Source organism: Astatotilapia calliptera, chromosome 8 (assembly GCF_900246225.1).
Source record: "Astatotilapia calliptera chromosome 8, fAstCal1.2, whole genome shotgun sequence".
Classification (NCBI taxonomy): Eukaryota; Metazoa; Chordata; class Actinopteri; order Cichliformes; family Cichlidae; genus Astatotilapia; species Astatotilapia calliptera.
This window is the reverse complement of record NC_039309.1, coordinates 3,233,019-3,248,492: the sequence shown is the minus strand read 5'-3', so window position 1 is coordinate 3,248,492 and position 15,474 is coordinate 3,233,019. Positions and strand designations below refer to the sequence as shown.

Here is a 15,474-nt window from a genome sequence, read left to right as displayed (position 1 = left end):
TGGTCCCTCGTTTATCGCGGGAGTTGCGTTCTAAAAATAACCCGCGATAGGTGAAAACCATAAAGTAGTCAGCTTTATTTTTGAGACCATTCAGCATTAATGAATCAATGGTACAGTAGTGGAGGAAGCAAAAAGAATGATTCGGGTAAAGTTTGACTTATGTGACTGTTTTGTTTCGCTTAATGTGCCTTATAATCCGGAAAATACGGTAACTTCTACCTTCCTTTAGCATGTCCAGAAGTCCACCTTTTTATGCGATGTTTGGCATCATCATCTGCCTTTGACGGTGCAAAATGTTTTGTCGACATTGTTATGTTTGTTGGGGAGAAAACTTACAAACATACACTACAGCACAGAGCCACACTGCTAGCGATCGAAGATGTATGTAAATTTGACAAGCTGAACGCATTCTGTACTGGACTGGAGACATGGCACGAGATTGATTGACAATGGTCTACAGCCAATCAGGGCGCAGAAAACGATACGCTGTTTTTAAAAAAAAAGAGCATGCAAAATTGCACCAAAAAAAATCAGCAAAAACAGCGATTCTGCGAAAGGTGAACCGCGAGAGGGACCACTGCGATGCGCTTCTATCTCTTCCAGGTATTGGTTGGGTGGTGCTGCTTCGATTTAGGATGCTCGACATTGCATACACACTGATGTCCTGACAACCATTCACACTAAACTTTCTTTACTTTATTTAATTTGACAATTTAACAGCAACCTGAGACTGTGAGGCCTAAACTCAATGTAGAACCCCATTAAGAAGCTAACGTAGTGGGCTCTCTTCTTGAGGCCTTACTATGTGGGTATTTCAGAAGGAAAGATAATGTAATGCTTTGTAATGGCAGATGCTTTGTCCTGGGCACAGCTCATTTGGTGACAGTGGGAGGAAGAACTTCGTTTGAACAGGAAGAGCCCTCTGATACAGCCTGGTTCAGGGAAGGGGAGTTATAACTGCTCCTGAAGGTTATTCTTGTTTCATGTTTGGAGTAGAATAAAGGGCCATGCTCCAACTGATGTTTAACCAGTATTTTACTTCTCTTCACCAGCAAACACTGCGAAAAACCATGCATGCGCACCACAAAGCGCCATACTCAGATCCACCAGTAGGTGGCGACAACACAACATAGGAACCAGCTTAAACATCCAAATTTGAAAATTACAATCACCTTATAAACACATTCCAGTGCGACAGCTACAGGAGTCATCTGCTGTAAATGGCATGGGTGTGATAAGTAGGAGAAAAAACGTTTATACCACAAGTAATCTGATTAAATTAAATTCATTTTTCTAATCACTGTCAGGCTGAGCGGCACTGATTACTGTTGAGCAGACACTTGGATAGTGATAACATTTCTTTATCCATGTTGATTTAACTGTTCTTACATTGTTTGACATGATATTCGCCTTAGCTTATGCAAATAATACACATAAAACACGAGTCTGTTCAAAGAATGGTGTTTTATTTTATTCACAGTTTTAGTGTGATTTATGTTTCTTTTTTTAACCTGAATGAGGTCACTATCTGTATTTGTCAGGGAAATGTACAGTATTGCAATATTTGCTTAAGAACCTGGGATTACATGAAAACAGTACAAAGACAAGTTATCAAATGTTAAGAAATTTTATTTGTGGACCTCAAGTCTTCAGTCCATCAAGTCAAAGGAAATTAGAAACACAGTTGTCTTATACAAAATATTTATCTGGCAAATTTACCTTTAGAGCCATCATGAGTGGTTACATTGCATAGTAAAAGATAAATCTGGGAGCAATAATAAAAATCATAATACTGGTAAATAACAAAATGTGTATAAGGCTAAAGGAAGGAGTATTATACATTTTGATCAACACTGAAAGTACACTTTTTCTCGATATAACACTTTATTTTTAGCAGTCGAGCTACACTTTCCTGCTGTTATTTGTTCTCCATCCAGCCTATTCTTATGTGCTTTCCTGTTATTAAAAGTAATAGTATTATTATTATATTTGATCTATATATTAACTAAATATGTAGTCCATCTATTGTGTAAGGAGCTTGAGAAAAAAGCCTCTGGACTTCTTTAAGTTGCTTGAAGACGTTTCACCTCTCGTCCGAGAAGCTTCTTCAGTTCTAAGGTCAAATACCTTTGACCTTAGAACTGAGGAAGCTTCTCGCAACTTAAAGAAGTCGAGACGCTTTTCTTTCCAAGGTCTTTAGAATATGATGACCTAGATGACTGAGAACCTTCACAGACAGTACATCCATCCTTTTTCTTAACCACTTATCAAATCGAATGTGACAAGGGGCTGAACCCAGCATTAATCTTATTTGTGTTACTAAATGGACTGCTCAAAAACATGAATTGACTACTATGAAGATGTCAATGGGAAAAAATCATAATGGCTATCTAATACTGATATGGACTGGAGTAATGAGATAGAATGAAAGGCTGCCTCATTGTTTGAGGAAATGAAAATTATCTTAAGGGGCTTAATTCAAAGACACCTCAAAAATTAAAGTGAAAAAAAGATGCTACAGACTGGTCCATTTTGCCAAGGGCACCAGGGCACCAGTGTGGACCTGCCAATTCTGGTATTCGATGGCAACTGCCAATCAGGCACCACGGTGAGCATAGGGCCCAAGAGGACTTCAGGCTACCCTGATGAAGTCTGTTTCTGATGGTTTGTTTAGAGACATTCACACCAGTGTCCTGCTGAAGATCATTTTTTAGCTCTGGCAGTGCTCATCCTGTCCCTCCTTACACAAAGGAGCAGAAACCAGTCCTGCTGGTGGTTTAAGGATTTCCTACAGCCCTGTCCAGCTCTCCCAGAGTAACTGCCTGTCTCCTGGAATCTCAAACCTTATGACAATGGCAAGTATTGATGTGCCATCCTGGAGGAGTTGGACTACCTATGTAACCTCTGTAGGGTCCAGGAATCATCTGCTAAGTGTAGTGACACTGACCCTTACCAAATCCCAAAATAGTGAAAAAAAAATGAGATAAAAGGAGGGGAAAAAGTCATTCCTGTTTTGGGGGTTGTCTCATCATCGCCCTCCTGGTGCACCTGTTGTTAATTTCATTAACACTGACTAATAACCCCCTCTGCTACTTGACTGACCGGGTTAATATCCCAGTGGTTTAACTGACTTGATTCTATACTCTTAATAAAAAGTATTTCTTTAACTTTTTGAGCAATGCATTCTTAACTTGTAAAAGTTGCTTCACTCTACCATCACACGTGACTGGGGAGAATTTACTTCTTTCCATGGATGTTAACATTTTGTTAACATCATCATTTACCTCGTCATTCTCTAGGATATTTCTCCCTTATGCATTTTTGTTTAAGCTTCAGAAGAGAGACAGTGGAATACAGTAGACCTGTCTGAGAGGTATCAACCTACACTCTCAGTTATCACGGCGCCATGAAGGAAATCCACTGCTCTGATCTGCACCAACACACTTTACAAATATTTTGGACAAAACCCTGTTACTTTACAGTTTCTATCGTGTGTGGACCCTCATGTGTCTTTTCAGGGTTCCCTGTCGTGAAAATGTTACGCCGCAGACATTACAGCCAAATGGTTTCTCTCCTGTGTGAACTGTCATGTGTGCTTTAAGGTGTGTCTTTCGCTTAAATTGTTTTCCGCAGTCATCACAACTAAACGGCTTTTCTCCTGTGTGGAGTCTAAGGTGTCTCTGCAGACATCCCTTTTGGCTAAATCTTTTACCACACTTATCACAACCAAATGGTTTCTCTCCTGTGTGGACTCTCATATGCGCTGTGAGATCACTATGTAGTCTAAACTTTTTATCACATCTACTGCAACCAAATGGTTTCTCTCCTGTGTGCACTGTCATATGCGCCTTCAGAATTCCCTGTTGGCTAAAACTTTTACCGCATTCATCACAGTGAAATGGTTTCTCTCCTGTGTGAATTGTCATGTGCGCCTTTAGAATTTTCTGATGACTGAATCTTTTACCACAGTCGTCACAGGTAAATGGTTTCTCCCCAGTGTGAGCTGCCATATGTATTTTGAGAGTGCATTGGTGTCTAAATCTTTTGCCACAATTATCACAACCAAAAGGTTTCTCTCCCGTGTGAATTCTCATGTGGATCTTAAGATGTGTTTTCTGGTTAAAGCGCTGTCCACAAAAATCACAACAGAAGGGTTTCTCTCCCGTGTGAATTCTCATGTGAGTGTTTAGATGTGTTTTTTGGTTGAACCTTTGTCCACAAACGTCACAGCCAAATGGTTTCTCTCCGGTGCGTACTGCCACTGATGAATCATCATTTTGTGATACTGTAAAGCATTCCTTTTTAGCCAAACCAGAGGAAGACATTCTTCCCCTCTCTCCCTGAAGTGACTGTTTGCAAAGAAAAGTTTTATTACATTCAGATACTTTAGAACTGTCTTGTCCTTTGTCACTATTTACAACTAATTCAGGTGTCCTGGTTTCCTTCCAGTCACTGTCACTGTCTTCAGTGTCAGGTCCAGAGTCTGATAAAGGCTCCTGCCAATAATAGTCATCATCATCATCCTTAATACTGACTTCAGTCTCAGATAAGCTGGAAGCCTTTTCATCACCATTTGGATGTACATAAATATCTTGATCTGGACTTCTAGCTGATTCCGGTCCTCCACAGTCATCACCATCAGTTTCCATTTTTATTCCTTTAGCTGGGGGGGCATTTAAAGCCTCTGCTTCTCTGTTGCATTTAGTTTTTCTTTGAGAAGTTTGTGAATACTCGGATTTCTCGTCACTGTCTTCATGTTTCACACTGACAGTATGGCCTGGAAACCTGGAGATATCCGCCACCTGCACCCCATTTAGCTGCTCTCCCACCTGACTGGTCCAGAGCTCCTCCTGCTCCTCTTTTATTTGGATGGCCTCTGGGTCTTGCGGATCTGAGGTGGGGCTCCATTCAGGGGGAACCTCTTTAATTGCCAACAGTTGTGAGATATCTGCATGGAAAAATAACACAGACATGAGCATTATGAACAAAAAACTACAGCTGCAAAGGGAGAGATGCCAAACTGTGTTTCATTGTTCTGGTAACAGTGACAATAAAGATCTATCTATCTATCTATCTATCTATCTATACTAGAGGTAATTAAAGTAAAACTGGTAAAAATGGTAGTGATAACGAAGTAAATGGAATGAAATTAATAACTAAAAAAACGTAGTTATAGTTATAAAGTTAATAACCAAGTCACACAGGAAGCTCATGTGTGACTGTGACGGTACATGACTGATATCTGATTTGACACTACTACCAGAACCACAAAAGAATGTGGCTGTTTTCTAATTTTACAATCCATCTGGAAAAGAATAAGAAAAAATTGTTATTATAGCTATACAGAAGAAGAATTGCTTACTTAGTGCTAGGCAATTCCACGCATGCTATGACACTTCTGATTTTACTACACAAGCAAACAGAAAAAGGAGAGTTTAACTGGTTTATCAGTAATAAAAAGAATAACTGCTCACTTGAAGCACTGAGAAGCACACTGAGAGGTGATCTGTATCAACCTCATACATTGGTCAAATCATATGATGCAGAAAAAAAATGCAATGAAATGATAATCATAATCCATTAATAACTTTTTAAGCATGGCAAAAATCCCACAAAGGCTGGTGAGGTGCAGACATTTTTAGCACTAATAATTGCAGATTCAAATGAGCTACATCCAAGAATAGTAAAGAGTAGGGATGGGTATCGTTTAGGTTTTATCCGATACCGGTGCCAAATCGGTACTTTTGAAACGGTGCCGGTGCTCAAACGGTGCTCAAACCGGTGCTTAAAGAATGGAGAACACAAAATTGGTCCAAAAACCTCTCATGTTCAGCTGTTTTTTGTAAAAATATAACAATGTTAGCCTTTTCTGCAGCTATGGGGCATATATGGTATCACTCTTGGCTGGAAGCAGTGCTTAAACAATGGAAAAAAAACACAAACTTTGTCCTAAACCTCTCATGTTTAACTGTTTTCCACTTTTTCTTTGGTCATTTTAGCCTTTTTAGCCAGGGTGAAGGGAGTATCTGCCATCAAACAAGAGGACAGCCGCATGTAGCTATGATGATGTTTGCTAGTTCACCTTACATGTATTAATGTAATAACGTGGTTAGCCTACTCAACGTAAATTAGCTACTCACGCAGAGAAGAACGGCTGCTGCCACCATCATCCGTCATCATTTCTGCTACACTGGCAGGCTAGGGGCCAGGACTCTCCTCTTCGTGTTTTTGGGGGATGTTGCATAACAGGCAACCCACCCGCAGTAGATGTGCTCGGTGTGAGGTCTCGCAGCAAGCTATCAAATACGGCGCATTTCTGGGCTTTTAAAAAAAAACGCTATGCGTCGCCAGGTGTTTCATCGGATTTGAGGTGTTACCTCCTTTGACAGTATCACAGTATCAGCTTAAAGCACTTGTTGCAGGCTTCTGAGTTTGCATATTTTGCTGTGAAGTACAGCCAGACTTTTGACCGCTTCGCCTTGAACATTTTTAATCTGTAGCTCTGCTCTAACAGAACGTACGTACCTGGCCCCGCCTACTATCCTCGGAAAGGTAAAATGATTGGCTAGAATCTAAAGTGTATCACAGCTCAGGAAAAAAAAGCACCGAAATGTGCGCTGCTTTTCGGTCTGGTTACTACCGTTTATGTCAGAACCGGTGCCATCATGGCACCGGACACCGGTACCCATCCCTAGTAAAGAGGGGTGGAGAATGAAAAAAAGAGAGCAGAGACTCTCAGCAGTTAACAATCTATTAAAGATCATTAGGATCCCACATGAGGAATTGGAAAGTGTGGCTAGGAAGACGAATGTCTGCAATGCCCCGGTGGATGGATGAATGCCCTGCAGTGTGTGAGCTGCTGATGTTTTACAGACTTTGGCTTGTTTTCAGGTGATTACCAATGTCTGTTTTGGTGTGGATTAATTTCTAAATAAAGGCCCATGCAAGAAGAAATAATTTGAATTATAATACTAGTACTACAATATACTGTGAAACCACCAGGGTCCTAAAAGTGCAGTGGCACAACTTTTAGGTCACACCACCTAAAATTGAAAAAATAAAACAAAACAAACAAACAAACAAAAACAGTCAGCAGAAAACAGGAAATAAAAACTGGATTTTGTTCTGAGTGTTCACTCTTGAGTAATCCATCCACTCCAGCCTTCTCTCTCTCTGCCAGTTTTTTGTCTCTACAGCACTTCCAATATATTTCTGCTTTAACCTTTTGTTATGTTTTTTTTTTTTAGAAGAACATGGTTTTGGTTAAAGATGTCTTTTGCAAATAAAAAAATAACAGTCTCTTATTTGTTCAGAAGTATATTTATGCTGCACACAAATATTTAAGATATGAAGCCACCTTTAGTAGAGCCTTTATGGACGCTTAGAAGCAGACTGAATTTAGTCCGAGATTAAAGAGCTGCAGTTAGTCTAAAAACATTCTTGCCTACAATATAAACACCAGGCCTGATTTATTTCTAGAAATATTGATCAATCATGAAATGTGAAGACTAACAAAACATATTTACAGATTCAAAGTCCTCACAGTCATACACCTGACACATCAGTGATACTAAGTTCTGATGTCTTCACCTTTGCTCCACAGAAAATGTCCTGTTGTATGGAGGTTAAACTATAAATGGAACATAAATAAGAGACTGCAGGTTTTTGATGTAAACATTCATAATCTATCGTGTCATACAGGGGCACACTTAAACAATTAAAGGCAGTATAATCTCAGTAGAACAAGTACATAAGTTCATACTTGTGAAATTCTTATATTTGTACTACATGCCTTATCACATATTAAAGGCACACTGACAGTTTGCAGTCAGGCATCCATTATGTTAGAGTCTCTTTGAACTTTTAATTAAGTAAAAACATATCCCAAACTTTGGCTTGCACTGAGGCTGAACTACAAAATAACCCTGTTGTGTACCCACTGTAAACCGTCCGGGTGCTGCTCTGTACTGTTGCCGTTCAGTTCCGTCTTTTACAGCGTTTAAAAAAAAGGAAAAATAAAGTGGAAAAACTGTTTTTGGTATTTGTGAACATATTCCGCTTTACAGAAGCTTTTTATGTGAATCTTCTTCTTTACTAAGCCCTAACGTCCGCCTTTTCACCAGTAGAAACACTCCACATTAAATCTGTGATGATCCTTACCATCTGTCTGCTTTACATCCAGCTGCTGATGGACTCCCAGCGGTTTACTGTCCGGGTTGTCTTTAAAACGAACACTTTCAGTGTCGTGCTGCTGACAATATTCCTCTTCGTTCATAGTGTCCGCATTTGTTCTGTTCTTTAAAATAAACTGGAGGCTCATTTGAGATGAACCAGGCCTGCGCAGGACCGATCACCTCCGCTCACAGTTAAAGAAGCGCTGGCTTCATTTTCTGTCCTGCTTCTACATCCGTGGATGTATTATATAAGAGCGGGATGCAGATTCCAACAGGGAATCCACTCTCCTGAATCCTTTTGTTAAACGATTTGTTGCCGTCTCCGCTGGTTTTTGAGCAGGCATCGGCACGGACACCTTTATTCTCCGTCACCATAGTAACTACAGGCCTTGCAGCAGCAGCAGTAAACAGTTACACCACACAAACGTACATGTCAAAGGCAAATATTAAAAGATAAATATGTTTTAAATATATCATATTACTAGAAAAATAAGTATTGTAAAAAAAATTATATATTAAATAAATAATAAAGAAACAAAATAAATTCTAATATTATAAATACTGTAAAATAATAGTTAAATTCATTTTTTATTGTGTTTTTTAGTTGTATTAATTTTTAAGTTAAAAAAGATCACAAATGTTAAATGTTTAGCTATGAACAAATTACATATTTACAATCATGTTGTTTGCAGCATTTGTGAAATTTTTCAGTTTTTATAGACACGTTCAAAATTTTAGTCACTCAATACAAAAATGTTATTCCTGGTAGAAGTTTGAATTAACAGGATTAAAAGGAAGTCGCTTGATTGCATTTGTGAACGTCTTCAGGAACGGACAGATCGTTTTATTTTTAGCAATGATACAGCTATTAAAGCTTCGGGGTTTTAATTAAGAGTTTAAAATAATATATTAAAATAGGCCCTATCTAAGGTATTTATTTCCCATTTATTCTTTCCAATCTTGCCATTTATTTTTATTAGTTCTAATTAGTAGCCCAACTAATGAGGATTTACATACTTTTAACTCAACAGCTGAAACAACTTGGGCATCTGTGATCCCAACAGTTCTTACTCTTTCCATTCATCCCTTACTGTAAAATCAGGCCGATGTGATATTTCTGTCACTAATTTTAATTTGTGTGCTGTATCAGTCTCCATTATTTCCATAAACATTATCCACTGATTAACACTGATCAAAACGTGACTTCTTTTTTTATTAATCCGACTAATCAGTTCTTTTCTCCATATATGTTTTATTGGAAGCCACAACCTCCCCTGTTGTTCAGGCAGATGTCGCCCTCTGCTGGCCTGCTAAAAGAAAAGCACTAGTACTACTCGTACCAATTCAAATGTATCCTACCATGAATAAGAGGGGTGTGGCTGTCCTCTGACGTTTTCCGTTTTTGAATTAATTTATCATCCAAAAGCAGAGAAAGAAAAATAGTGTATATGCTGTTCTTTACATAAAATATCTCATTTGAAAATCTGAGAAACTCTTACTTCACTGTTTGCTGTAAAGGTAACGGTCCTTATTTCTCCATTCACCATGTACACACACAGTGGCTGGAAACAACACCTTTTCTGTCACTTCCTTTTATTTCTGGTTTTATTTACCAAAAGATTTCACAACAGTACAAAATAGACACATCTATATTTATTATATTTATCCTCATTGTTTTCAGAAAGGCATCTTCTGATATACGGCACATTGGTAGCTACAGTTTGGTGGACTAAGAGGACGTCTATTTAACTTAGGAATTGTTCAAAATCAATATTTTACTGGGTAGGCCTTGCAAATTCCATGCATCTATTTTTTCTCCCTTTACCCATGTCAGGGTCATGGGGGTAGCAGCCTTAGCAGTGATGCTCAGACCTCCTCCAGTTCATCTGGGGGACACCGAGGTGTTCCCAAGCCAGCTGGGAGAGTCCCTCAGCTGGCATCCTCCAGTGGGATGTGCCTGAAGCGCTCACCTAGGAGGCATCCCAGTCAGATGGTGAACCACCTCACTGACTCCTCGCAGAAATTAGTTCCTTTTCTGGATATATTTTTTTATCATTGTACTTATTTTCATTGAAAATAAATACTGCCATTCATGAGAAAAGAAGATAAATTGCTTTCATTTACATATCTTAATGGCTCCTCAGCAAAGATTTCCTCCACACAGTGAAATGAAATTTCCAAATTAATTTCAGTCAGATGTTATTTCTAATCAGTTGCATTCCACTCAAGCTTCAAATACAATGAAGCTGATAAAAGCAAGGTATGTGCTTGACTTTGACAATTAAATATCAAATATTGTACCTGAGCACATTTGACCTCCACAGCCCAGCTTGGTTGACTAAACACAAACCCAACCAACCCAAGGAGGGGCATACTCACTGAGAGCGCATCCTGAGCACTCTGAAGTACTTTTCGGTGTAAAAACAGACACACAAAGACTTGTCTTTTTCTTTCTTAATTCCTTATTTATTGCACGCAGGCAAGTAAAAGACTTCAAATATATATATAAAATAAATCAATGTAAGACAATTAATTGTTGCATTCAGTGTTTCTTCATATTTCAACAAATTCAACTGAGAAGGATTTTCATCCGAGTATTAAAAACAATACTTAGAATTACATTTATGTTAAGTTGTCCAGTTTTGAGCCTCTGAAAATAGGGCACAAGTATAAAATGGTGATGATTCCTGAACGTTTTTTGTAAAACCTCTTGAATTAAAGGTGAAAGTCAACCTCCAATCGCATATCGATTGATTTAAAATCCACTGTGCTGGAGTACAAAGACATCTTCTACTATCCAAATATTTATGGACACAGCTGTACATGACTCCAGACGGTACAAAGGGCTTTCATTTACTTTTGTAAAGCAAATCTCTGATTTATACATGTACTTTCTCATGAAAGCAACATTAACAGAAGCTTGATTCAGATTTACTGCCAAAACACTTTTTAAACAACACTCCATTAACTGCAGTTTCTGCAAAGCAACTTCTTAAAAGCTGACTTGACAATTCAATACATTTGTAGGACTCATCAAAATCAGATTGAAGGCATTTAAAAAACTTAAAATATTTAAAAACTCTGTGTGGTCCTTACCAAGGCACTTGGGTAATGTATCATTCACAATGAACCCTGAAATAATGCAGCTTCTAACACTTGTGAAGCGTCATGTGAGCCTTAAATCGTGTCTTTCGATTGAAGGTTTTTCCACAAACATCACAGCCAAACGGTCTCTCTCCTGTGTGGATCATAACGTGACTCTTCAGATACTCCTGCCGGTAGAACCGTTTTCCACAAAAATCGCACCCGAACGGTTTTTCTCCAGTGTGCCGTCTGGTGTGCTCATCAAAATGCTTCTTCTGGCTGAAGCTGCTGGCACAGAAGTTACACTGATAAGGTTTCTCTCCAGTGTGGATTCTGATGTGTGCCTTGAGATGAGTCTGTTGGCTAAATTGCTTTCCACAAAACTTACACCCAAACGGTTTTTCCCCTGTGTGAGTTCTCATGTGTGTCCTCAGAACACCCTGCTGTCTATACTTTTTACCGCAGACGTCGCAGCTGAATGGTTTCTCCCCCGTGTGCACTCTCAGGTGACTCCGCAAGTTCCCCTCCTGTGCAAACCTCTCACCACAGACGTCACAACCAAAGGGTCTTTCTCCCGTGTGGGTCCTCATGTGTGTTTTAACGTGCATTTTGCGAGTGAACTTTTTACCACAAATATCACAGCTGAACGGCTTCTTTTGTGGGTAGAGTCTTATGTAAGGCTGCTGCGTAAACCTTTCAGTGTTAACACTGTTAGGAAAGTGAGGCACAGGCGTCTCCTTCTGATCTCCATCGCTGGTTTTTGTTTCAGGTCCAGGAGAGGATAAAGGTTCCTGCCAATCATCATCGCCGTCACTGATGTCAGTTTCAGAAGAATCAGAAGCGTTTCCATTTGCTTTCAGCTCTGCACAAATCTTTAGATTTGGGTTTCCAGCTGGTTCTGCTCCTGGATAGTCCTCTCCATCAGTTTCTGCTTTTATCCGATTAGTCTCTCTGTTGTAGTCATGTTGGTTCTGGTGGAGATCTGAAGTCTGAGTTTTCTCATCATCATCATTTTCAGTCTTCACAGTGGCAACAGCGAATGAGAACCTGGTGTTATCAGCTTCCTCCGACCCGTTAAGCTGCTCTCCCCCCACACTGGTCAGGAGTTCTTCCTGTTCCTCCTTTATTTGGAGGATCTCCTGGTGCTGATGGTCCACACCGAAGCTCCAGTCAAAGGGAATTTCTTCTTTAATCACCAAAACCTTCTGGACATCAGGTGGCACTACTGAAACACACAGACATGGACAGTTGTGTAATTAACTGAACTATTTTAAAGGAAACTAACTTTTTGCTCCTCAATTTAAAAGGACATTCTTTCCCGAAGGGTCTCCACAGTGGAGTTTGCAGTTTATCTGGGTTTGGTAAAAGTACTAAGAGCACACTAGTTGGTGCTCTAAGGTTTGTCTCCTTCCAGCCTCAAGATGGGGATCTTTCACATGACAGCCAAACCACTACATCATGAAGCCATGGGTGGATGAGACACACATGGTGGAAATTAAGCTATTAAGAAACATGCAGTTTTACAAATACTGGAATAAATATTAGAGGCAGTGGATGCTGCTTATAACCAAAAGTATAAATGTTTCAAAAATGTATTTCAGGAAAGTAAGAGAGAACATCATCATCAGCAAACTGATAACAGTATTGCAGTTTTCCTATTAAGAAGTAATAATTAGGCTGGAAGCATGTGGTTAGCTGTTGCGGTATGACTTACATTTCTACAGCTCAACAAGTAAATATTTAGAGCTAATCCTTCCGTCAGCCAAGATGTTCAAATCAAATCAAAAACATAACACACAGCTACGTTTAGCTTTGGGCTAAAATATCACATCTGTAAAGGTAAATCATGGTTTGGAGTAAAGCTATTAATTGTGTTTTGTTCTCAGATTTAAAACGTCCACATAAATAGACATAGAATTTGGAGCTGCATATAGAGATGTTGAAAAAAGTCAGCTTATGGGATACAGGGTTTGTCTCTGCAGTGGGATGTGGTTTGTGGCTCAGCTGCAGAGGAGGGCTGGAGCAGTGGGTTCAGGGGACAGAGCCAGGGAAGGCTGGCTGGCACAGCTGTTATCCATCACACTAACCACGCCTGCCCCAGTTCAGCATTATTATTTAAGTAATTAAAGCACAAACGCTGCCTTGAACTACACTTGTGTGCACCCTTTAAACAGTCCGGGTGCAACACCGAACCCCCCACTGACTTTCGCTCTTTTTAATCCGTAAATGTCATTAATAACTATTAACAACAACTATCATTACCAAAGTCGCTTGACTGCATTTGTGAACGTCTTCAGGTTAAGAAATAAAAGGAAGCTCCGTTCCTACGTGAACAGTTCATCGACCCCCTAAAACGAGCTACCAGCCGCTAAGCAGCCGTTTCCTGTCCGATAAACTCTCCACGTTAAATCTGATTATTCTCACCAGCAGTTTGGTTTACACCTTCTTTGTCCTGTTGAAGGACTGCGTGGAATTTCATTTCCGGGTTTTTCTCAGAAAGAAGACTTTCGTGGTTCTGTTGTTGAAGATATTCCACTGTGTTCATGGTGCCCGCTGCGTATTTGATCCTTTTTTCCAAAAGAAACTTGGAACGAGCGACGCATGCGCAGATTATCTCGCAGTTCAGTCCGTGCAGTCACGCCACTGGCTTCCCTTCATTGGCTTCCTGTTAAATCCAGAATTCAAAATCCTGCTCCTCACATACAAGCAATGTTCCCTCTAAGTCCCCTCTAGTTAGTGTGCAGTTAGTGTGTAGTGTAGTCAATAGTTTTATTGTGTGTGTCAGAACAATGAGGCGACTACTGAATGCTACAGGTGTTACAGGAGTGATACATCTCCTGTTGTCAGGCCTGCAGGTATCAGGCTGCTGTTCTCCTTTATCTCATAGTGGACAGAAATTATTTTTTGGAGTGGCACAAATAATTTGATGCAGAACAGCTGATTGTTCTGTAAATAGTTTGAAATGTTTATTTTAAAAAAACGCCTTGGCTGCATTTTTAGGTAAACAGCTGCAAAAAATGTTGTTTGCATAAATCAGTTACTTTTTTGAAGAAGTAACTATATAATTAATTGCCCAACATTGGTCATTATTTACTGTATTTTGCAGACAGAGTTACAGACTCTCTCCCAGACCACAGACTCATAATATAAGTCAGAGCTTTATAGAAAAAAAAGAAAAAAATAAATAAAGTTGTGTTTTCAAAATTGGAGTTCATGTTATTTTTCCTTCCAATAGTGTTAACATGCTACACAGGTCATGAACAAGGTTGTTTTTTTTTTTTAAATTTCATTGTAAGTGGGCTAAAGCAGTTAATTAAAAATAGTCTAACATAAATGCTGTAATTTGATCATTTTAATAAACCATGTAACTTGGATGGATTCGATGCTGGCGTGACCACAGTGCACACGTCTGCTGTTGCTCACAGTGGTCCAAGGGACGCTCAGGGAGTTTGTGTGTTCGCTCAGACACGTGAAAAATTAGCTGGCTTATCTTAATGACCTTGTAGTACCATATCACCCCATTAGAGGACTTCACTCTCACACTGCAGGTTTACTGTGTTCCTAGAGTATTTAAAAGTAGAATGAGAGGCAGAGCCTTCAGTTTTCAAACTCCATGGATGACGTCAGTGCGCACACTGTGTCTGAGGAGGATGTGCGGAAGTGCTTCAGGAAGGTGAACGCACGCAAAGCTACTGGTCCGGACGGGATTCCCGGCCGCGTCCTCAGGTCATGCGCGGCTCAGCTGGCTGGAGTGTTCACGCACATCTTCAACCTTTCCCTCTCTCTGTCTGTAGTCCCAGCCTGCTTCAAAATGGCCACCATCGTCCCTGTACCCAAATCCTCCACCATCTCCTCATTGAACGACTGGCGACCTGTAGCCCTGACCCCCATCGTAAGCAAATGCTTCGAGAAGCTGGGACTTCATCTGCTCTGCACTACCCGACTCACTGGACCCTCTACAGTTTGCATACCGCCACAACAGGTCCACTGATGATGCCATAGCCCTGACACTACACACTGCCCTGTCACACCTGGAGAAGAGAGACACGTATGTGAGGATGCTGTTTGTAGATTACAGCTCAGCATTCAATACCATCGTTCCCTCGAAGCTGGACAGGAAACTGCAGGATCTAGGACTGAGCAGCTCCCTCTGCAGCTGGATCCTTAGCTTCCTGTCTGACAGACGCCAGGTGGTCAGACTGGGCAGCATCACCTC

General features: G+C 40.1%; 2 protein-coding genes across 3 annotated transcripts; both read right to left on the bottom strand.

Moving 5' to 3' along the window:
* Positions 1-2,158: 2,158 nt before the first annotated feature.
* Positions 2,159-8,556, bottom strand: LOC113027987 (gastrula zinc finger protein XlCGF57.1-like). Its single transcript, XM_026177880.1, has 2 exons — positions 8,161-8,556; positions 2,159-4,948 (listed from the first exon to the last, which is right to left on the bottom strand). The coding sequence occupies exons 1-2, from the start codon at positions 8,318-8,320 to the stop codon at positions 3,486-3,488; spliced, it is 1,623 nt and encodes a 540-aa protein (XP_026033665.1). The 5' UTR covers positions 8,321-8,556; the 3' UTR covers positions 2,159-3,485.
* A 2,080-nt stretch (positions 8,557-10,636) lies between these two features.
* LOC113027998 (zinc finger protein 235-like) lies at positions 10,637-13,889 on the bottom strand. Of its 2 annotated transcripts, none has more exons than XM_026177895.1 (2): positions 13,683-13,889; positions 10,637-12,483 (listed from the first exon to the last, which is right to left on the bottom strand). In XM_026177895.1, the coding sequence occupies exons 1-2, from the start codon at positions 13,801-13,803 to the stop codon at positions 11,324-11,326; spliced, it is 1,281 nt and encodes a 426-aa protein (XP_026033680.1). In that variant the 5' UTR covers positions 13,804-13,889; the 3' UTR covers positions 10,637-11,323. The 2 variants fall into 2 exon arrangements, with proteins under 2 accessions (XP_026033680.1, XP_026033681.1); XM_026177896.1 differs by having other exon boundaries at positions 10,637-12,480.
* Between the last annotated feature and the right edge of the window lie 1,585 nt (positions 13,890-15,474).

Coding starts and splice junctions, on each gene's coding strand:
- LOC113027987 (XM_026177880.1), bottom strand. CDS start 8,320: ATGAGCCTCCAGTTTATTTTAAAGAACAGAACAAATGCGGACACTATG. Junction 4,949..8,160: donor GGATGTAAAGCAGACAGATG/GTAAGGATCATC, acceptor TTTTCCATGCAG/ATATCTCACAACTGTTGGCA.
- LOC113027998 (XM_026177895.1), bottom strand. CDS start 13,803: ATGAACACAGTGGAATATCTTCAACAACAGAACCACGAAAGTCTTCTT. Junction 12,484..13,682: donor AGGTGTAAACCAAACTGCTG/GTGAGAATAATC, acceptor TGTGTGTTTCAG/TAGTGCCACCTGATGTCCAG.